General features: G+C 41.8%; 1 protein-coding gene across 3 annotated transcripts; it reads right to left on the bottom strand.

Annotated features, from left to right (window-relative positions):
* Positions 1-537: 537 nt before the first annotated feature.
* LSM6 (LSM6 homolog, U6 small nuclear RNA and mRNA degradation associated) lies at positions 538-14,782 on the bottom strand. Of its 3 annotated transcripts, none has more exons than XM_026499428.4 (4): positions 14,675-14,782; positions 6,321-6,436; positions 2,927-3,040; positions 538-829 (listed from the first exon to the last, which is right to left on the bottom strand). In XM_026499428.4, the coding sequence occupies exons 2-4, from the start codon at positions 6,412-6,414 to the stop codon at positions 795-797; spliced, it is 243 nt and encodes an 80-aa protein (XP_026355213.1). In that variant the 5' UTR covers positions 6,415-6,436; positions 14,675-14,782; the 3' UTR covers positions 538-794. The 3 variants fall into 3 exon arrangements, with proteins under 3 accessions (XP_026355213.1, XP_026355214.1, XP_026355215.1); XM_026499429.4 differs by lacking the exon at positions 14,675-14,782 and adding an exon at positions 14,462-14,561; XM_026499430.4 differs by lacking the exon at positions 14,675-14,782 and adding an exon at positions 13,183-13,287.
* Positions 14,783-23,465: the final 8,683 nt, after the last annotated feature.

Genomic DNA, 23,465 nt, shown 5'->3' with positions numbered 1-23,465 from the left:
ATCTAAACGGCTGCCAGACAGATGTCCGTACAGGACTGGCTCCTCCCGTCCTGTGTTTCATAAACATTCGAGAACGACACTGATGCCAAGGCTCCTGAGAGAAGGCAAGAAAACCGGACAAGTCTACCTGCCAGGACGCAGTGCAAGGTGGCTGCAGACTGACCTCGCTCTCAGCTGACCGGAATATGGCCAAGCTTCAGAGTGTCCCCCCCACGCCATGTGCATTCCCACTGCCTTTGTGGACGTGCCACCGTGAGGTCCCCAGCTCTATCTTCTATCCAGGTGACAGGATCGGAGGCTGAACCTTTTGACCTCACAAACCCTTTTCAGCCTCAGACTAAAACTGGATGCCTTCGCAGGACAGCCTCCCTCGAGCATGAGCATTTCGTGTGGCAAGCCCAAGAAGATGCGACAAAGGACATCTCGAAAATGGTTTAACCTTCATCATGTGCATCTTTTCATCAGACAAGTGAGTAAAGCAAATCCAATCAAATGACACTGCTTGAGATAAGTAAAAATCACATACAGAGAAATGGATTTTCTTTCTTTCTTTTTTTTTTATTCCTTTGCGTTCTGCACACTGACACAGCAGGAAAAGAAAATGCCTGGAACTTAAATATGGAGGAAGCTCTTTACAACTATGTCCACGATTTTGTGCAGTCTTCTCACTCGCATGTCAGTGAAAAATCACCAACTATTATGAAGCAGGACAAGTTACAAAAGAACAAAACAAAACAAAAAAATCTCATAGAAAAATATATCCAAGTATGAAAAGTATTGTTCTCCTGGTGTCTTCACATCCTTCTCTTCTGTGTACTTATATACAATACTGGAAAGAAAAAAATAACTACATTGAAAAACACCTGTGCTTACGTATCATAACAGCAAGTTTTAAAAGCAAACAGATTTTGGCCTAACATCTCTGCAAACTGAAAAGGAATTTCCATACCACACAATAAATTCTAGGACTAATGAAAAACTAGATTTCATGAATCCTGGCCTGAGTTTGACGTCTTACGGGACCGTGTTCTAGTGTTTGCTAATCTGACTGCAAATTGTGACCAGGCAGATAAAATAAAATGGATGTGAAAATCCCTGGAATCTAAGAATGTTTTATAATTATAACAATTCTGCTTATGGTAAAGTAAATCACTAAATCTACCACAGGCTAAACTTCAGATTAACAATAAAAAACATATTTTCATCCATCTCTCCAATATAACTCTGAACTTGCTGTTTACTATTTTAATTACAACAGGATAAACAAGAGCTGAGGAGTTCTGGGGGGGGGGGTTGGGTTGTTTTTAAATACTAAAATCTTTATTCTAAGTTTCCTTTTAAAGTACCAACCTTTGGGGCGCCTGGGTGGCTCAGTTGGTTAAGTGACTGCCTTTGGCTCGGGTCATGATCCCGGAGTCCCAGGATCGAGTCCCACTTCGGGCTCCCTGCTCGGTGGGGAGTCTGCTTCTCCCTCTGACCCTCCCCCCTCTCATGCTTTCTCTCTCAAATAAATAAATAATCTTTAAAGTATCAACCTTTGGTGTTATCCAAAGTTTTGCTCAGCTGGTCCTCTTGTGACACTCCAACTGAACTCTAGGTTATGTGGTACATCAGAATAAGACAAAACTTAGTAACTAGGTGACGCTGGTCAGGCTTTCACAGAGGTGTCCCTCCCCTCCCATCCCCAGGCCTCCTCAGACTCTGACAGTTCTGTTCAAAGTGAACATAAAGAGGTATCCTGGTCAAAGAACATAGCACAAATTAAACAGGATCCTTTTTAAGAGACAAGGATGTGAATTTGGGAGTCTAAGGGTAACTACCACTGATTACATCATGGAAAAAGTTATATGAAGGAAAGCATCAGAATGACGGTAGAAACACGCCTGGGAAACTGGACAAGCCCGAGAAGTAGTGTGCATGTGACAGGATCTGGCCTGTCACCACGCACAGGTGACTGCTGCCCTCAGCTGTCTGCAGATGGGGAACAATCAGAACATTTCTAGTAAATGGAGGGAGTAAAATAATAATAATAGAAAAAAATCGAGGAAATCCTACATGATGGAAGGAATAAAAGCCAGCAAAAGATGTACACAAAGCTAGGATGTGAAGAAATATGGCTCTGCAAGAACAGGAGATAGAATACCTACAGTAAAAGTCAGGATACTTAGTTCAGAGCCAAGATCCAACTGTCGAAGGGGGATGAAGAAATTACCCAGAACTAAAGCATGAACATCAATAAAAATCCACACTGAAGAGCCCCCGAGCTCCATGTGGGGGATGGGCCCAAAGGTGGGGATGGGGGATGGGCCAAGGGATAATTCCCTCAGTTTTGATGTTTCTCCCTTCCCCCTGAGAAATTCAAATATGACTTCACTGATAATTTTTTTAAACAAGGTACTTAAGAGTAACCATAATAATCATAGCAACATACAAGCTGTTAAAAAGTGGAGTAACTTTAGAATGTTTCCTATTTTGTCATTTTAGCCAAATGAAAGGATTCAAACCTCCACAAAAAGCATGTGAATGTTTAAGAGAAAAAGGACAATCAGGACAAGCTATCTGCCAAATGATGCAAACCAAAGATAGTGGGGGAAACACAAGCTACTTCCACAGCGTGAGAGGCAGCGTTGGGGTTTTAATAAACTGTATTCAGGGCTCTGGGTCGGTGTCCTAATACCCCTCAGTTCCTCATTAGTAAAGAGAGGGAAGATGAGAATGTCTATTCCAAAATTCCATGAAGCATCTTAAAAAAAAAAAAAAAAGGGTCACAATGAAGATCTGAGATTGCAGACGTTAAAAATAAACAAGGCAAAACTAAAACTGAACTTTTGAATTATGGAGAAAATCTGCTGGGGATCCTGATTATAAACAAACAAACAAAAAGCTCCGTTAGATGTCGCACGACTGTGCAGCGAGAGAATATTACCATTGTTTCCACGGATAAACGCATCGCCATACTTATTCTTCAGTTGTCCATTTACATATTCCTCCGTCTGCTCCAAGGCTATGTTCATGTAGCCATCCAGGCACGCCAGGACCCCTGGAGGCAGATGTAGTCAAAGAGAAGATACACAAGGCGGGTAAGAGCGGAAAATTACAGGGTATACCTCAGAACTGACAACCTTGCGATCTGTTAGCTCTTACATACTTAAAATAAAAATTCACGCTGTAAGTGAAACTCAACGGTTCCATTCTACGCCAACGATGGCGAAGACGCACACAGTGTGAACGCAGTCACGGACGTACTGCCCGCGGGGGACACATCGAACGATCACTGGCTTCATGGGACGTGTGGTAACGACAGCGAGTTCTAAAGCCTCACAAAAAAATCACATAACGAGCGTGTTCCAAATAAAACACCGTTCTTTGAAAGCTCAAATCGGGAGTGGGCAACTGTGCAGGGACAAATGACCACGGGCCGACACTCCTCGCTCCCAGTGGCATTTCTTACTTGGGCCACTCGGTGAAATATGGGTCTGGTAGATGTACCGTGCTCTCTCGCAACATCTACCGCAGCAGATGAATGGGCTCCCGGGTTAAGGGGAAGTCTGCACGGTCTGTTAGAATAAGAGGAGAGGAGACAGCAGGTGCTCTGAGAGCATCTGAGAGCTGCGACTCCTCGCGAAGAGCAGCTCGAGAAGGCAGGGCACCATACTGCATCGTAACACATCCCTTTCTGTTTTGTCACAGTTAGAATAGTTCCAAATCCAGACTAATGGAGAAAAATGGCCAAAAACGTTCTAAAGAGCTTTTAAGGAAACTGTTTGAGTGAATCTTTTTAACTGTGTTAAGATGGTATAAATTGTGCAAAACTTGCCCTGATAATTTTTCTCAAAAGATGAAAACATATAAGCCTCTGAGTCTCTAACATCACGTGCTATTTTCTAGGAAAAAAAAAAAAGAATCAAGTAAAAACAAATACTACAGGTTTGATTCAATTAGCCAAGTCGATAGCTTCATTTAGTCTCTACTTCGTTAATATGCTCCTCACTCCCTGCCTCTGCCCCCATTTTCCTTTAAACAAAAACGTTCCTTTTCCAAATTGTGTGTGTAATGAGAACACACGACATTAATCTAACGGAATTCTGCTAGAAGCTGTACACTTTCAAAGAATCAGAAGAGATTATGAACAATTTCAAAGAATCAGAAGAGATTATGAACAATTACTAACAATTATTTCCCATCAAAAGAAAGCTTAAGCTATAACTTCCAGTTTATTTCCTACTGTATTATTTTACATCTAAACCACGATCTGAAGTGAGCAAGAAACTTCCGAAACATGATATGCAAATCTGTTTGAACGTCAACCCAAAGCATTTCAAGATGAATTATTCACTAATAATAAAATATCTATTCTTCTAGCAAAGGTTGTTTTAAGAAAAAGATTCCAGGAGGTTGTTAATTGTAACCCCCTCCCATCTCTAAGGGATAAACTACTATGAATAACAGAAAAAACAAAGTTCTCCTCAAACTTAAGAGAAATTGCTACAGAAAGCTGGGTTTTTTAAATTTAATCATGACAGTTACTAGCCTTGTGAAAGGCTGTTCGACCTCACTAGTAAACAAACAAAGAAAATGAAACTATTACTTGTTGCCAGTTAGAATGGAAACGTAGAAAACAAGGCTAAAACAAGGGTTAGTGAGAACACAGAGAAGAATAACCCATCTCCCCAGAGGGCAGGGCCACTGGGCATGCTCATTAACACAGAAATCCTAGGCCGGGGAATCTATTCTAAAGAAATACTAGGACAAGTGCTCGAGATACAAGTCAAAGGAGCAGAGATGTTTACTTAAAAACAGCAAAAAATCGGCAAACACTACAAGCACATTAATAGGAAAACTGGTTAAAAACAAAAACAGAACCGTGCAGCATGAAACACTCTGTATTGTCAGACAACTGAATGCATTCTTTTCATGTAAGAAGAAAAAGAAAATCAGGGTGTATGTACAGCTGATCCCATTGATATAAAATTATGCTTATAGGGACACAGGTCCAGACTGGTAAGCCTGAATTATCTCTGGATGGAAGAATTTGGGGAGACTTTGCTTTCTTCTGTATACTTTTCTCCATTATTTGCTTTGAAATTCTTTTTAAAAAAAAGAGAGAGAGAAAAGAAAGAAAGAAAAAAACCCCACATATACTACCTTTAGAGATAAAAAAATTTTCCCTAACAAGTATAGAGAAAAAAAAGTCAGGCTAGGTTGGTTGATCTCTTCAATGAAGTGGGTTTTGAGAAGACACTGAACACATGTTCCCACTCTGACCAACTGCTGAATATGCTCAAATCCCCAGAAGTCTGTTATCTCCTTTGGCCTCATCAAAAGTTCATGGGTGTGAAGTGGAATGTAGAGACTTTATATCTCAGTATTCAGTATAAATCTGTTAGTTCCACTATAAAAATCAAATTAAACTGGAGATAGGTTATTGATGTCAAGAAACTAACGGGTACATAAACAGCAGAGTGATTTCTTAACCAGGCTTTTAGTCAAGCTTGCGTTGGGAGTCCTAGTTCCTCCCTTACTAGGTGGGGAGAAACAGACATCTCAAAGGATTTATGTGAAGATAAACTGGAAACTGAAATAATGAGCACACACTGGACACAGAGTAAATTCTTGGGAAAATTTAAGTTTGCATGTGTGGAAGGAGGAAAAGGCTCAAGACTACCATCCTCATTCAGACAAGAGACCACGAAAAGGCTTTACTCTGCTAATGAATTAGTAACCTGCACCCGTGAAATGTTCCAATTCATGTATTTGAATTTTGGAAGATTAGGATTTCAGTAACTTTAAAAAATGGGATTTGATACCTTTCCTCCCACAAGGTTAATTTCAGGAGTGTCACAGCCTCTTAAAAAGAGCCTTCTCGAAAAGAAAGGGAAGGTGTATTTGGACAGCATGCGCACCGAAAGAGGGGGAAGTTCATGTTGTAAAATGATACCGTCTAAATAGCTGCTTGTCAACCTTGAATACTTCGGCAAAAACAAATGCTGTTGTGCCAAATGTTCTTTGGTTTCCAGTTATTCATGCCTGAGGTGACTGAGAATCCTGGCTATTACGAGGACATACACATAACAGTCGCAAAGTGGAGACAGGAGACAGCAGGCGCACAAATCACACCGGAAGTCAGAAGCACACACTCGCCTACCCACCCTATCTCCAAAGGGAACCATCTCAGAGGTAGAAAAAGAAACGGGCATAAAAACTACTGGTAACCAATGCTTTTTTGTTCTACTGGGCACATTTAAGAGCTTAATAAAAACCAGTTAAGTCATATTTACTCATTTAGCTGCACCAGTGAGGATAAAGCACGAAAATATTACCTCGATAATCCACTCCAGAATTCAATTTTACCACAACTGGTCGTCCGATGATTTGCTTTAAGAAGTCACTGGGGGTTTGCTTCCGTAGACTCATTTTCACAATCCTGATCAAAAATCTGGGAAGGAGCAATAAAAGTAGAGACAAAAGTTAATTATTCACCAAGAAAAGCCTTGAAGCCTTTAGCATATTTATAGGAAATCAAGAATCAAAGAACCACGTCTGAAGACTCACTGTTATTCACTACTATTACAACACGACAGCTGGGATGTCCCAGTGCTCACCATCAGCCAGATCCTAGGCTAATGTATGACCTCATTCAGTCATCCCACAGCAACCCTATGCCACAGCTTCAGGCCGGCTCCCCGTGTTAACAGAGCCCCTGTTCTCAATCACTTGTCACCACTGTCTCACACACGGTCAGTATGGCCCCCCACGACCCCCGCCACCTCCCTCACGTACTCAAGCTTATTCTACGCCGAGCGCGCTGCTGAGATCCTGATCAACATGGTCCCATTGAATCTTTCTAAGAACCCTGAGAAGAAAGCCTTAATAGCCCCATTTTGCTAATGAAAACAAAAGCACAAAACGCTGAAATAATGTGCCCCCAAATGTGATGGAACCGACATTCAAGATCCAAACAGTCGTATTTTAAAGTCTATGTTATATAATGTAGACATACTTACAAACTGATGCCAAAATAGTGTTTCTAAAAATAACTGTAACCATAATTGAGAGCTAATATCTGAGTGTATTATATGCCAGCACTTACCTAAGCACTTTTTATATGTTAATCCATTTAAACTTCACTACCTTATGAGGTAGGTATTGCTTTTAATCTTCATTTTACAGATGAAGAAAGAGACCCAGAGGTCCTGCTCTGGTCACAGAGCTAGTAAGTGGATGACCGGGCCGTGCTCTGAATCACAACCTTAGACAGGCTCCTGAAAGTCGCTAATGCAGCCAGAGATTTTTATTTACTCTATTGCAATTAGAGCAGATATACACTCTATATAATTAAGAAAAAGTCTTGTTTTAAAGTTTTTTTTTTTTTTTTAAAGATTTTATTTATTTATTCGACAGAGATAGAGACAGCCAGCGAGAGAGGGAACACAAGCAGGGGGAGTGGGAGAGGAAGAAGCAGGCTCACAGGGAGGAGCCTGATGTGGGGCTCGATCCCATAACGCCGGGATCACGCCCTGAGCCGAAGGCAGACGCTTAACCGCTGTGCCACCCAGGCGCCCCTGTTTTAAAGTTTTTATTTTAAGCACCCAGAGCTCATCACAGCAAGTGCCCTCCTTAATCCCCACCACTTATCTAACCCATCCCCCCACCCATCTCCCCTCTGGTAACCCTCAGTTTGTTCTCTGTAGTTAAGAGTCCGTTTGCTGCTTTCTTTTTTCCCCTTTGCTTGTTTGTCCTTTTTAAAAAATTCTACGTATGAGTAAAATCATATGGTATTTGTCTTTCTTTGGCTTATTTCACTTAGCATAATATATTCTAGCTCCATCCATGTCAGTGTAAATGGCAAGATTTCATTCTTTTTTATGGCTGAGTAATATTGTTTCATACACACACACACACACACACACACACACACACACACCTCTTCTTTATCCATTCATCAGTCAATGGACACTTGGGCTGCTTCCATAATTTGGCTATTGTAGATAACGCTCTATAAATATCGGGTGCATGTATCCTTTGAATTAGTATTTTTGTATTATTTGGGTAAATACCTAGTACTGTGATTGCTGGAGTGCAGTGTAGCTCTATTTTTAACTTTTTGAGGGGCCTCCATACTGTTTTCCACAGTGGCTGCACCAGTTTGCATTCCCACCAGCAGTGCAGGAGGGTTCCCCTTTCTCCACATCCTCACCAACACCTGTTGTTTCTTGTGTTGTAGATTTTAGTCCTGACCGATGTGAGGAGATACCTCATTGGAGTTCTGCTTTGCATCTCCCTGATACCGAGGGATGCTGAGCATCTTCTCATGTGTCTGTTGGCCGTCTGTAGGTCTTCTTTGGAGAAATGTCTGTTTGTGTTTTCTGCCCATTTTTTAATTGGATTATTTGGGTTTGGGGTGTTGAGTTTTATTAAGTTCTTTATATACTTTGGGTACTAACCTTTTATCAGATATGTCATTTGCAAGTATTTTCCCCCATTCCACAGGTTGCCTTCTAGTAAGAAAAAGTCTTAAAATTCAACAATAGGAGTCTGAAATACAGACAGAGCAGTATATACCCAAACCAAACATACACAGTTGCCAATCGCTCCTTTCAAAATTCATCTTGTTCTAGAACAGTTATCTGAGTCAAAATATTTTGATAAACAAATATAACAAAACTGTAGTTCCTTAAGCAAAAACTGAGAGCAAAGGACTTTGGAAGTTAATATTTGGTTCAGTCAAATTCAGCTCACTGTTACTTAGTAGCCATATGGTACCGACACTTAAAAATCCGTATGGATACAGTATTTTAAGGACTCTCCTCAAGAACTCAAACTGTTTTCAATCCGAATTTTTATAACACTTTCTTTCATAAACAGCTGCTGCTTATTCACTCCAAGTCTATCCACTCCCTGATGTGAACAAAGGTTCAGGAATATCGTTTAGAGATCTTCTCACAGTGAATCTGTGCCGGCTCAAGCAGTTTGGGTAAGCTAGAATGCTCGGTTACTGGCTTTTCGTTTCTCAAACAAATATATGTATGTCTGCACATATTTTCAGGGAAATTCAAGAACAGGGCGTTCACACAGGTTCTGACCTTAAAGAACTTAGAATCCAGAAGAATTTAAACTCTTGTTCAAAGGGTGTGAGTAAACAAAAGTGATTATAATTTAAGTAAAATAATTTTCTTTAACCACAAAAAGTCAACATCCTCAGTTCAATAAAAGAAAATGCAAATTTCACAAAGTACGCTTGAACTTGGGGCTGTTCTTTGGACCATTCCCCACCTCTCCATCTCCCTGAGGCCTGAACGATGTTTAAAATGCAATCAGCTGATTATTTTACTCAGCAAATTTTAATTTAACTTTCCCACTGGATTGCCAGTTGGTTTTTTTAGCTACAGTCTCAGCAGATAACTGGAGTTACAACTACTATTCAGGACGACGACTACTCATTCGAGACTCAGACCACACAATTTTATTTATGCTGTTTTGAGCACAAGAAAAAATATTACAAAGTAAATCCTGTAACAGATTCAATACTCTTGATGCGTTTAGTAAAAACAAACAAATCTTCCCATTCGTCTACAAACTGCCTTATTTATGTCCTGAACACGTGCTGTTTTGTGGTTGAACGGGTCTAGAGAGACTATTAACTCTGAAGGCCTGATGGAGACTCAGCTCATGAGTCAGGTGCATTTCCTATCAGATGTGAAATCCCACGATGGTGCTTTCTAGCTACAAGACTGAGACAAAACTAGCGGTTTACTTTGTGTTTAAAAAACAAAACAAAACAAAACAAAACAAAACCCCACTAAGATGCATGGTCAAGTGAAAATCTAGTTGACAGGAATATTACTAACTACTTTGTCCAAAGTTAAAAGTTAATGACAGCACAAAGACCCCAAGCCTAGGCAAACTGCTGGTATTAGCTATTTTTTTAAATGTTATTTGTCTTCTTTCTTCACCTTTTTAAAAAGCACAGATCAGACTCTTCTCAGCTCATCAGAGATCACACCCCTGCCATTAAAGCGCATCTTTGCTCCAATTAGCATCGATCTCTTCCTGAAGGTGTTCAACACTTCAAACTTAGCGCCTGAGTGTCGCGTGCACAGGCGGGGTGGGGGGGCAGGGGGGCAACACTAGTAAGACACAGGTAGCCTCGGGCCCTCAGAGCTTACACTCCAAAGCTGGCCCAAAAACATGTCAATGGAGAACTTTGTAGAAGTTGTATGTGTGTGGATAGAATTAGGCAGAGAACAGCACATGGCGAAAGCAGCTCACTTGGCACAGGCTTGGCAGAGCAGAGGCATTCTGGGGGTGACACCGGTGCTGAGTGGGACGCCAAAGGAGCCCGGGGGCCGAAAGGAGAGAAATCTGAGCAAAGGCACTGGACGGCACGCTTGGGTTTGAGGAGAAGATGCTACACAGGCCAGGACAAAACGCAGCCACAGGCAGGAGCAGGGCCACATTCCTGAAGCACCGCAAGGCGGGCTCAGAGACCTTGGACTTGAGCCGCCAGCTCAGTTTCCCAAACACGAAATCAACTGGCTCACTTGGAGATTCTGATTCCGCAGCGCTGGGGCAGGACCTGGGAGCCGGTTCGCACACGCCCGGCAGATTCCTCTGACCTGGCAAGTCTGGGGAACACCGTGTCAGCCACAGGGAGCACGACAGGGTCATGAGCAGAGAGCTGCCTGGGCTCCGCTCTCCGCGGGGGGCGGGCAGGTGGGCCATGTCACCTAGTGCTGACGTGGCGGCGTCCCCATCTGGTGGTGCTGGCTGCAGTCTGTCACTACCCTCTATCACTTTCTCTGCTTTTTTTGTGGCTAGTCTTTTCGCCCTCAAAAGACAGGAAGCCATGAAAGGAAAGACTGCTAGGAAAGACTGCTACCAAGCTTTTCATTTTTTCTCCAGAGCATCTGCATTCTGCTAAGTCTCTTGGGGAAAAAAAAAAAAATTTTTTTTCCAGAAGTTATTTGAAAGGGGGTGGTTGCTGCAAACGCGTTTTATCCATCACACTAGGAGACCACATCTTCCACATTCGTCTTCGTTAGGCTTCCTTGGTACTCCCCATTACTTAATGACTTGCCCATAAATCCATTTGGTACGAGTAAATTGGTCTCAACATCACAATTTTTCCCATCACTTGGCTCACGTAATTTTAAGTGTTCATCTTTTAAATTGGTTAAGGCAGAAGGCACAGTTCTGACCATTTCTGAAGCGAGAGAAAAGCCTCTTGAACCATAATCACATAAGAGGAAAAAGGCCTCCTTTCTGCGGGGTCACCTTGATAAAACTTCTCCCTTCAAAATTAAAGCCATAATCACCTCTATGCTTCTCTCCCTCCCCTGACTCCTACTCAGGCTTGTTTTAAATGACCTATTTTCAGAAATGGCTATTAAGTCAAAGGCAGTATATTTTCTGCCAGAAGCTACTGAGAGGTCTAGTATAAGAACATCTGCAAACTGCCCTGCAGAGATTTTTTTTTAGTAAAAGAATGGGGGAGAAAGAACCAAATTTTATTCATCCAACGATAAGCCAGGCTGCGTTAGATTCCCGAGCAATTCACATGGTAACCCTGTGAGGTGACAAGCACAACTAAGGCTTGGTCCCAAAGCCTAAGCCCTTTCAAAGCTGCCCTTTGGAATATGTCTAGACGCTCCCGTGACAGGTGGGGAACGGCCGCAGACTTCTACGGACATGTAGGGGAGATCCAGCTGGAGAGCAAAAGCACAGGAGGAAAAATGCCTAAAGGGACAAAGTGCTGTCAATTAGCCTGCGAAGAAACACAATGGTCAAAGGTTAAGAAATCTATCTAACACGATTTTGAGTTATGTCACTGAGCAGAAGACATGCAAATCCTTGCTTCTCGTCAGTGTTTACCTATAAACTTTTACCTCTTTGTAGATTATCTACAGTTTAGGGTGAAAAAATGTGAAAAGTAAATAATTACAATGAAGCATAACATTACAACCCACGTAAATGCAGCTTGAGACTAACACCTCAGCATCCGAGAGGGCATCAGACACGGAGAACAGCTCTCTAAATATCTCCCTTCTCAGACACTCGGGGTACCTAGCCCTCTTCTGAAGGCTTCATACCAATCCCTCCTCCCCACATACTAGGAGGCTACCTTCCTCCCCTCTCTCACTCCAGCCCAGAATCTAGCACTCACAGCACCCCTCTCCACTTATCCATCCGGCTGTTCGTAGCTCTCCCGCGACTGGTCTCTCACGGTAAGTTCTAAGCTTCTCAGAGTCAGGGAAAATGGTATCGCTGGTACCTAAGCTTACTGGCCGACCCGGTGGAAAGCATCTAAGGTCAGTGTCAAGGAAAATCCCTGTCCCTTGCTCCCCCAACCAGGAACTAGTACAGTATCATCTGTGCACTTAAGCGGCTATAGCGTAGTAATATCTCTGTTATTGACCAGCAAATAAAAGAAAGATGAAGAAAATAGAAATGCTTCTGTGTTGTACACGAATCAGGGGCATCTGAGTCGGCGGAGATGCTTGTTTAAATGCAGATTCCTGAAGCCTACTCCTAGTCAGACTCCCTAGGCAAGGGGCACTGCAACTCACATTTTATAAAGTTTCCCAAATGATTCCTGTAAGCAAATGCGGACATTGGGAAACGTCTGGAGACATTCTGGATTGTCCTAAATGAAGAGAGTGGTGCTAGTACATAGAGGCCAGGGGTATTGCTTAACATTCTACAAAGCACAGGACAGCCCCCCATAACAAAGGATTACCCGGCCCAAAATGTCAACTGAGGTTGAAAAACTCTGTGATAAACCCTAAATCAAAAACACTATTTTCTCTGGTCTTAAATTGATAAGGAGTTCAAGGTACAACAAATGAAAATGAACAGCTCAATTCTAATCAGATGATAGAGTACAAATTACAACTTAGTAGATATTTTACTCTGACAGAAAGGGAATCTGAAAACTACTATCAAAAAAAATCTTGAAGGCGTTGCCATTCTAAGTAATGGATTTCTAGTCCCAGTCGCGAAAATGGTCAATTTCCCATTTTTCAGTGTTACACTTCCCTCAGATGATTAAAATCTCTGTTACTTGGTACAACTCTAACACGACAGAATAATCCAAGTGATACCAACATTTTTTGAAATTCTCAGAACACAAGTATGCCACAGTTTTGCTGCGAGACCACCCGACGCGGCATAAGGAGTACTCACTTGGGAGACGGGAAACCTGAATTCTAATCCCAGCTCTGCTACTTAATTTAGCTGTATGCCTTGGAGAACTCATCATTTCACCTCTCAAGGCCCTGGCCAGGTTCCTCGTCTGCAAAATAAGGGAGTTATGCTAAGGGATCACTTACGAGATCACCTGCTCTAACAATTCAGTCAGCCTACGCAGCAACTCCGTAATACACGTACTCGTACACACACACCAGCGTAATCCTCTAGACGCCTGCACAAAATTCAAGCAACTGGAAATGTGAACCACCACCATAAAAAAAAAAATTCCAAAAAGAGGTTGATGTATTAGAAATATATTATGAGCTATCATACTTTTGGTGAAAACAGGCACAACATTACATGAATGATGTAAACTGCTAAAACTTTTCCAGAAAACAATTTGGCAATGTGTATGAAGACCTAAAAAGACCTTACTAGAATACAGCATCTATTGTAGTAACTTCCATGCTCAGAATCTAGTCCAAGTAAATCATCTGAAACACAGTTTTAAAAATAAAGTTCATCAAAGTATTACCTGGGGATGCTAAAATCAAACAAAAATTCACAAACACCCTAAATGCCTCACAGTCGGAAAAAAAAATGAATAATTCATGGGACCTACACAATGATAGACTGGGTAGCCAATAAAAAGATGCAAAATTAGAAATAATACTTAGTAAGAATCTTAAAGGAAAATGGACTACTTAGACTGCTAACTGATAAAACAGATGGTCTTCGCTCAAATAGAAAACAGCACATACGAGAATACAGAAAGAAATTATCAATGGGTTTCAGTGAATATTACTTTCTTCACTGAACTCCTGCGTTCTCAATTTTTCAACAGCCCTGTGTTACTAAGGCGTGGGGGTGAGGGGCACACTAAGCCACTACCAAGCTTATCTCCCATCATCCTAACGCTAAACACCCTAAACAAAAATACCCACAAGGAGCGAGCGCGCACACACCTACACAACAAAAGCCCTGGTGATAGGACCCAACACCATACAACTGTGGGCGTCGGCAACCAGAGAAGTCAGGAAGGTGGGAGAGTCCAGCCCTGACCCACCCCGCTGTAGTCAGTGCGGCCCTGGAGCCCTAGGAACCCGGCGAGGCCGGCCGGTGCGTTCGGGGCCCGCTTTCCCGCCCAGCCCGCAGGTCCGGTCTGGGTTCCCGCGGAACCTGAACAACCAGATCGGAAGGCAACTCGGCAGGGCCAGGTCGCTGCCCTTCGTCCCCGCGCGGTCTAGACGCCCCTCCGGAGGGGCTCTCATACCCGGGGACCACAGATCTCCCGGCCTTCCCAGGAGTCCAGGAGAAGCTGAGCGCATTTTGCTGGCGCCCGCCCCCTGCGGGCTCCCGGGGTCCGCGCTCCCTCCCGGCGCCTTGCAGGGCCTGCGTGGCCCAGATCCGGGCTGCTGCTCCCCACACCCGCCCAGAGCGACCGAACACTGCGGCCTCCAACCGCCCGCGCGGCTGCCCGGCTCACCTGGTGGCCGGGATCCAAACCCCCGCTCCAAGTGCCCCACAAGCCCGGCCTCCGCCGAAGACCGGACGAAATCGAAAGTGAAACTGCCGACGCAGGTGGCACTTTTCTGCAGCAACCCAGGATTGCCTTTCCTGGCTACGGCAGCCTGCGGGGGCCTAAAAAGGCCCGACTTCGGCGGCGCGCGCAAAGCCAAGAATCTCGTTTTGCCGAAAGGCAAAGTTGTTGCTTTGGAGGTCAAAGGAGAAAGCACTGATGCTTCCCCTTTTAACAGAAAACAAACACCCCTAAAATAAAAAATAAAAAAACTGGAAGTGATCTTTTAGCCGGGATTTCCTTTAGGCAGAAATGCAAGAAATAGCTTGAAGTCATACTAAACTGGAATTTACTGCTAACGTAATGACTACATTCAGAAAGATCCCTGAATAAGTTAATGCAAATAAATAAATAAAACAGGCAGCCTCAAATCTTCAAATCCACCTTTGGATTTTGATTAAGTGCGTGAAGATGAAGTCATTATTAGCAAGAGATTGTTTCCATGGCAACGTTAATTGCCACAAAAAGAATTAAAATCACTAAAGTAACTCCGTATTATAATGGCATAAATTGCATTACATTACAATCTAATTCTAATTGGAAATGGTAGTGCAGACATTATTTAGGTGCTGCTATGGGAACTTGGTTTGGAATTTTGCATCAATTCTCAATATTCTTGCTATTAATGGAAAGGGCAAAGAAAAAGAAAACTGTTATACCAACCCTTGATTCCTTTTTTTCTTCACACACATACCCTCAACTTACAACTTATACTTTAATTCTATTTGTGATTTGTAGTGCTATAAACAAAGAAATAATATCTTTAAATAGATTCTTAACCCTATTAAGTGTTATAGATCTAAGATGCAGAATTTTTTTCCTACGATAAAGATGAGTTTCCCGGCTTGTAAACCTCTCTTAGCTGAAGAAATGAATCTTCGATTGATATGGCGGACAGAGAACAACTGCGTGTGATTTGGTGGAAAAAAGAGATTTCCTTATATCCTTCCATAAAAGCTTACTTTGGGTAAAAAACAAGTATTGCAGATTTATTTGAAGCTCTTGCAGTATAAAATATAATGTAAAAAAATTGAGTATCATTTAAATAATTAGCTGTGAAGAACAAACATAATAGAATATAAAGAAAGCCCTGTCTCTAAAAGCCTTCTTCACAAAAGACCTCAAATTGTACCACATTCCTCACCGGTTGTTTCAATTATTTTTTTTTAAAAAAAGGATTTTTTGATTCATAGCCTTCTTCCCATTGCCACAGAACCCGGATGGAGTCATTAAGACGGGTGTGGTAGGCAGGGGGCAATGAGGAGTTTTAAGGGCACTGTTCATCGGCAGGGGTAGTTGCAACCTTATTCAAGGGCCCAACTAGACAAATGGGGTGGGCACCATGAATTACTTCATAAGCCAACAAATTTATCAAAATTCAGTTGTGCCCAGAATCCCCTCAGCGGCTTATAATTGGCTTTTACTGATTCACAAGGCAACTTTGATGTTTCACAAGGTTTTCTTTAGCATGTTTTATTATACAAAGAAAATATGTGCAAGACTCTTTCTGAATGTTAGTCCAACACTAATTTCAAGTTCTTCAAAACCCTGAACACGAACATTAATTTATGAAGGAGCCCTAAAGTCATACATATAATTCGACAAGATTTAGTTTAGCTTACCCAGTTTAGTTTAGCTTAGATGTTACAGTTGATAAACCTGCACTGACACAACATTATTACCCAACTACCTGTCCATAGTTTATATTAGGGTTCTCTCTTGGTGTTGCACATTCTATGGGTTTTGAGAAACTTCTAATGACATGTATCTGCCAACATCATATCATGCGAAGTATTTTCACGGCTGTAAAAATCCTCTGTGCTCTGCCCATTCATCCCCCTCTCCGCTAACCCCCCGCAACCACTGGTCTTTTTAATGCCTCCATGGTTTCGCCTTTTCCAGAATCAAAAAGGCGAATCGTATAGTACATAGATTGGCTTTTCAGATTGGCTTCTTTCACTTAGAAATATGCCTTTAAGTTTTCCTCACGTCTTTTTATGCTTTGATAACTCATTTTTTAGTGTTGGGTAATATTCCATTTTCTAGATGTACCACGGTTTGTTCATTCTCTTACTGACGGACATCAAGTTTGCTTGCAAGTTTTGGCCATTGTGAATAAAGCTGCTATAAACCTGTGTGTGCAGGTTTTTGTGTGGACGTAAGTTTTTAGCTCACTTGGGTAAATACCAAGCAGCGCATTTGCTGAATTGCATGGTGAGAATATGTTAAGTTTTGTAAGGAACTGCCAAACTGTCTTCCAAAGTGACTGTACTATTTTGCATTCCCACCAGCCATGTCTCAGTGTCCCTGTGCTCCACATCCATACCAGCATTTGGAGTTGCCAGGGTTTTGGAGTTTGGCCATTCTCATAGATGTCTAGTGGAATTTCCTGGCAGTTTTAATTTGCAATTCCCTATTGACATATGACGTGGAGCATGTTTTCATGTGCTTATTTGCCATCTGTAGATCTTCTTTGATGAGGTGTCTTTTCTGATCTTTTGCCCATTTTTAAATCAGATCATTCTTTTTTATTGTTGAACTGAAAGAGTTCTTTGTATACTTTGCAAATACAAAGAACAAATATGTTCTTTTGCTAATATTTTCTCCCAGTCTGTTGTCTGTCTTCTCATTCTCTTGAGGTTATGAGTCTCAAAATAGGCAAATGTTGGTATAAAATACTAAGGTGAACTCTTGCCATATCATTCTTTGTTCCAAATGTCTATAGTCCTATGCCTTTAAAAAACTGTTCTTCAGTGTTTCGTCCTCATAAGAGAGTTATCATGTCTAGCTTATTTTATAAAACACCCAACAACACTGTGGATAGGTGGCTTAATTGTATTATGCTGATGCTGATAATGATAGATATAAACATGGAATTGGATTGGCCAACAGTTTCCAAAGCAGATTTTAGTATCTAATCAGTGTTATGCTTCTAAGAATACTGGCTGGTCTTGTTCCAGCAATGCATTACTTGGTATGAAGTAGTGGCATGCACCTGGACCTATCCTGGACATTCAGACTGGACAATTAAAACACCTAACCTCTCACATCCTAGTTTGGGGTATCTGGACCACTATTAACTATCTTTTCTCATGGGATGTGAAAATTACTTGTTAAAGAAGATGAGAAGAAAGACGTTCTATAGTTGTCGTATTTCTTCTTCTCCCCCCTCTTCCCCCACCTCCTCCCCCTCCTCCTTCTCCTTCTTTACAATGTAGCCTTTTAAACATCCCACTTTTATGCAGGGGTCTCAGTTCCAATTCTCTACCTAAATGGAGCCAATGCCTTGTCTCTTGTGCTCATGGGCATAAAACTGTCACTCCCTTCCATTCTTCCTTCTTCTCAAATAATTCAAACCTTATCATCTTCTGGGTTTTTGTAACAGCCCTAAACCTGGCCTCATCATTTGGAGCCCAGTCCCATTTTCTTCACCAGGCCAACTCCTAAGGATGCTTAGGTCTCAGCTCGTGCATAAATTCCTTAGAGAAAGCTTTGCTAATCCCTCTGACTAGATTAGGCTCCTCCTTTTGTTCATGATCATAGTACACTAGGCTTCTTCCTTGTACCACTTGTAAATGCTGTAGTTACATCACTTTGTGAGTCTGTGTGTGTGTGTTTGTGTGTTTCCTCCCTCACTAAACTGTCTGTTCTATAAGGGTGGGGCCAAGGTCTCTATTATTCAGCACCATATTGCTATATGCTCTGAGAAGGAACATGACCTCATTGACTGTTGGACAGATTTCTCAGGAAAGGCAGTGTGCCTTTTATTTGTATCAAAAGAAAAGATACATTCTACGTCATGGGCACTTGGTTTCAGATGCAATGTTTGAGATGTTTAAATACATGCTCAGACTTCACTGACCATCATTTTGAATTTCAAAAGAGATGGGCTCATGGTCTGAATTCCTGTGAGGGGAGCCTTCCAAATGCCCTGATGCTTTATGCTCCGCTGTGAACTCTAGAAAACCTCTCTCAGCTGTAAAATTCAGTGAAATCGGTGTGACGCTGCCCTTGTATTTTAATCAAGATGAACTTGAAAGGTGAACATTATAAGTGGGAGAAATTATTTATAATTTGGTAATAAAAGTTTATGTCTAACACTCCAAATTTCATACATCTGCTATGTGCTGGCCCTGAGATATAAAACAATTGAAGTTGCCTTTACATTTGGCCTTATATGAAAGGTCATAAATTAGAATGATAGCATTCGTCCTCTTTCCCAGCTCACAAAATTTCCATATTAACATCTTCACCTCAAACATAAATGGTTACCCAGCTACAAAGAAAAGAGTTGTGTTGGCCTTTATGAATTATAGTTTATGTTGGAAATCGGTGGTACATAAGGCTGCTGTTCGTCTTGCCACGGAGTGCCTCTGCTTTAATGAAGGTAATTCGACCACAGTGAAACTAATTAAAACTGTATGGCCAGCTCAAATAAATAAGGTAGAGTATATAAAAATTTAGGGATATTTTAGATAGCAGCAAACAACTTCCAAGGCATGTGGTTCTTTTAACTCTTAAAAACGCATTTTGACATCTTTGAGGCATTTTCTCTGCTGCAATACCTGCTACCAAGCTTATTTAAAATAAATTCAATTTTCATTTCTTTCTAATGTGGTTTTCACTGATAACGTGAAAATTTTGATTTTTTTCAACTACAAAAAACCCACAATCCATTTCTACTATGACATATCATAACTAAATTCATTCCAAAATGTTAATGAATTGGACCAGTGCTTTATGTTTAGAATTTCAAAAAAAAAAATGTTTACAGCAAAAAACCCAGATGTCCTTGATTTTCCAGGGTGGGTTATCAAATCCATATGCTCTTTTGGTGTAATGGTTTCTCTCACCAGCACTGGGGTATAGTTAAAATGCAGCATATTATAAACTAGCAGGGTCAAGTTCAAGAACAACTCCGGAATCTCAGGCCTTCATCTAGGGAGAATGCAAAAATTTAAGGACAAATGCTACTTCCCTGTAACTTTTCGCATTGAGAGATGGATGCTTTCCCCAAAAATTCTGGATTAGTAAACATAAGGTATCTGAAAATGACCAATGTGCTAGCCTAAGTTCCTTCACCTCAATTTTGTTTTTCTTAAGTAGTTGGCTTTCCCTCTCTCTCTCTGGTATCGGGAGAGATGGGTGTCTCTGCAGTCACTGAAGTCTATGCCCTAAGAAACACATCTGTTTTTACCTAAAACTTTTGAAAAAGGAGACTGTAGTTGTTTCTGTTGTGACAAAAACTGCGCATTACTAGAAGGTCACCACACATAGAGGGTGCTCGACTGTCTCAAAAATACGACATTCTCCTCTTTTCACATCCATCCCCAAAAAGAACTAAGGGAATTAGCAATCATCTTCGTAAAGTGTAACTAGAAGAAAAAATAATATCCTCTTACCTTGGGGGTCTTGGCTACAAACTCAATTGAGAAGAATTCTGGCTGCCTTTATTAGAAGACTAAGCAAGGCCCTTTGACGTAAGCTGAAGAATGGAGACATGCAGTTTGCAGAGGACATAGAACATGGGGGGCGGGGACACACAGAGCTTCCCAGGCAGTCAAGAGCAGGACAGGTGTTACGAGTTCTGTCTGCTCGACTCTGATCGCGCTGGCTGGGCGAGGTCCTGAGTAACCGGCGTAGGCTTTGGCCAGATTAGCATCCATCCTCACCCCATGTCCAAATGACAACCTGCTCCCTTTTTAAAGTTTCACGCATTTGTTCAGCACCTGGCAAAGAGAAGGGGCTCCTAAAAATAAATGGGTGAATAATGCCTAAATTGGTGAATCCTCAGTCGGTCCCAGGAAGAGACCCTCTGCGTACCATTGCTTGAAAAAATATTAAATAAAACATGAAAGAAGATGAAGTTCCTGGTGTGGACGCTCCAGGAGTCAGAATCTCAGCACCTCCGGAGCCTTGTCTCCCCACCCTCAACCACACAATTAATTAATAAACATTTCTTCATCAAGGATTAAGTGCTGGGAACTGGTGATGACTGTCCAGATCTGACTTTTGGCATCCGTTCCTATTCAGGGGCAGCAAAGATCTCAGAACCTACACGGTAACTTGTGTTTCCCTTTCCTGACTAGACAAAGAACACACTAGTCCCACCTGCAGCGTAAGGTTACTTCCTAACTACACATTAAGGAAAAGTAGAGTCTTCTAAATCCTGGCTCCTCCCACCCCCAAAATAACTTAAAGAAGGCTTCCTAGTATGATTTATCGTGAGCAACATTCAACAGCACATTCATAAAAACTCAAAAACCAAGAGAAAAAGATACACTGGAGGAATTCTATTCTAGAGGAAATTGATTGCTCTTTCAAAACATAAACGAAGGCGACTTTTGTATTCTTGGGGTATGTGTATGTGTTTTAAAGAATAATATTTTATTAGTCACCATTAGCTGGAGCAGAGGAAGCCTTGGCTAAGCTCTGTGCATGGCTTCTTTCCATCTTTGAAGTTCCTTCATTCCTAAACCACTGGCAACTTTCTGTTGGCCCGAGAGCACTTGCCTAACTTAGAGGTATTATTTGACGAAGTGTGAGGCCATGAATTTCGCATAAACTTGCACAAAGTGCTATATTAGAAAGAGTGAAACTTTTTGCCCGAGAGCAGCTGCTGAACAAAACTGGGGCAGGGACGATTTTCCTCCTTAGACCGTTCGTAAGAGCAATGCCAGTATTAAAGTTCAATGCGTCCATCTGACAGGGATTTGCAAGGACCCTTAGGACCGGCAATCACTAAGCTGGCCGCTAGAACTCACTCAGCCCTCAATCTGAGAAGGACATGGCGAGTGACAACAACACAGAATAAGAATGGCCACTGGAAGACACACTAGAAGTTGTTGTGGAGAAGGGGCATAAGGAAGGAGTAAGCCTTGCCTCCTGGTAGGGGGAAGTAGGCTCTAGGACAGTGCCGTCAGCCTCCCATGTGGATAGAGAGTGCTGGCCAATAGGGAAGAGTCGTCTGAAGAAAGTCATTGTCTTTAATGCCTTCCCAAAGATTCCTTGCCACAGTGTATCTCCTTTCCTGATGTCCCAAGCCATCCCCTGACATCACTGGAATTCTCATTAGGGCGTTACTCTCAAGGGTCCCCATCGAACTGGCTCTGGGCTCTGCATTTCTGCCCTCTACACGTTCCCCAAGATAATTCATGTGCTCTTGGTCTCTTCCCCACTTTTTCAGTCCAATGTCTTCATGGCAAAGACCTCATAAACTTATTTCTGATAAGGTGATAATAGCAGATCCAATATGTGATTTTGCCCACGTGCGTTTTAATCCGAGAGAATTCCTTAATAGCCTAAAGTAATAAATCTCTTACTAGGAAGTGAGGGCGTCAGCGCCAGGCAGGGGGAGGTAGTGCAGGTATTTAGAGGTGTGACGGCCTTCCCCGCCAAGCAGGAGATAAGCCCACTTGCCCAAAGCTGCCGAGCAGCCTATGATCAGCCTTGCTGTTGGGTAGGGTAAGAGTGACCTGCATTAGACTCTGTCCATCTCATTGAAATCAAGGAATAAAACAGCAACTGGTTACCTGAACAGGGGGGATGGAAAAGGACATGCGGATGGTGTGGGATATGTTTTATTTAACTTGAATGATCTAATATTTATAAGCCAAAAGATTGAAGCTTCTTACTGCCATCCCCCCAAAATGAAAGCCCTCTACCCTCCCAGACAATCAGAATAGTGGCAGCTGTCATGAAGGTTAGTGTATCAAAGACATCCAGATGAACATGCCTGATTATTTCCAGAAAAATCGATCCAATTAAACCACAGGGATGAAGTGCTACTTTCTACCAATACTGTTAGCATTTTACATCACACTTCAGAATGTAGTTATGCTCCCTCCGTGGACTTGGACGTGGAAGGGCAGGAGGTCTTCCAGAAAGGGCGTGTGTCTTCTGAGCTCCAGTCCCGTCCTGGCTAACTACCTTTCAGTTCACCTACCAATCCAACACATTCTAAGTCTGAGCCAGCAGGTTTTTCCAAGTCTGGAAAAACTGATGGTTTATTAAATACGTGTTTTTATTGAAGATGGACCAAGAAGTGAGGGCAAATAGGAACGTTTAATGAGACAGGTTTATTACTCTTAAGGAAAAAGGGGAGCCCTGAGTGAGATGTAGTCATTCTTTTTAAAAAAAATGTATTTATTTTTATCACACACATACGACATGTTCTCTGCACATCGACTCCAGATTTGAAAACAAAACAAAACAAAACCACCTCAAAATTTGCCTGTTATTTCACGACTCAAAGTGAAACAGCACGTGAATACAGAGCCTCCCAGGACTCCCATCTCTGTCTCCCCCCTCTCTCTCGCTCTCTCTTGCAGTGATACTCATTGCTGTATGATCTTTTTTTCTCTTTTAATTGTGCTTAGTGAAGATCTTTACATGTCAGTGAATAAAATCATTTTAATAGCAGCATAATACTCAGCCACAATTTAATCTCCTCATTATTAAACAGCTATGTGTTTTAACTTGTTGCCACAATAAGAGCATAGGTTTAAATATGTGTGTATGTGTTTTCTGGAATGCTTGTCTGAGTATTTCCTTAGACAAGCCCCCTATGCAGAGTCACTATTTCCAATGGTTTGCACATTTTAAAGGATATTTTACTCTGAGTATTGCCATATTTCTCTTCAGGAACACCAATTTATACTCCTTTCACAATAAATGAGAGCCAAAAGACAAATGTTTT

This window comes from Ursus arctos, unplaced genomic scaffold, assembly GCF_023065955.2.
Source record: "Ursus arctos isolate Adak ecotype North America unplaced genomic scaffold, UrsArc2.0 scaffold_11, whole genome shotgun sequence".
In the NCBI taxonomy this organism is placed as follows: domain Eukaryota; kingdom Metazoa; phylum Chordata; class Mammalia; order Carnivora; family Ursidae; genus Ursus; species Ursus arctos.
This window is presented reverse-complemented; position numbering and strand designations above follow the sequence as displayed.

What these genes read in the sequence shown, in the direction of transcription:
- LSM6 (XM_026499428.4), bottom strand. Translation starts at nt 6,414, where the DNA reads ATGAGTCTACGGAAGCAAACCCCCAGTGACTTCTTAAAGCAAATCATC. An exon ending in TTCTGGAGTGGATTATCGAG is followed by an intron (nt 3,041 to 6,320) that starts GTAATATTTTCG and finishes ATCTGCCTCCAG; the next exon opens with GGGTCCTGGCGTGCCTGGAT. An exon ending in GTTTATCCGTGGAAACAATG is followed by an intron (nt 830 to 2,926) that starts GTAATATTCTCT and finishes TTTTCTTTCCAG; the next exon opens with TATTGTATATAAGTACACAG.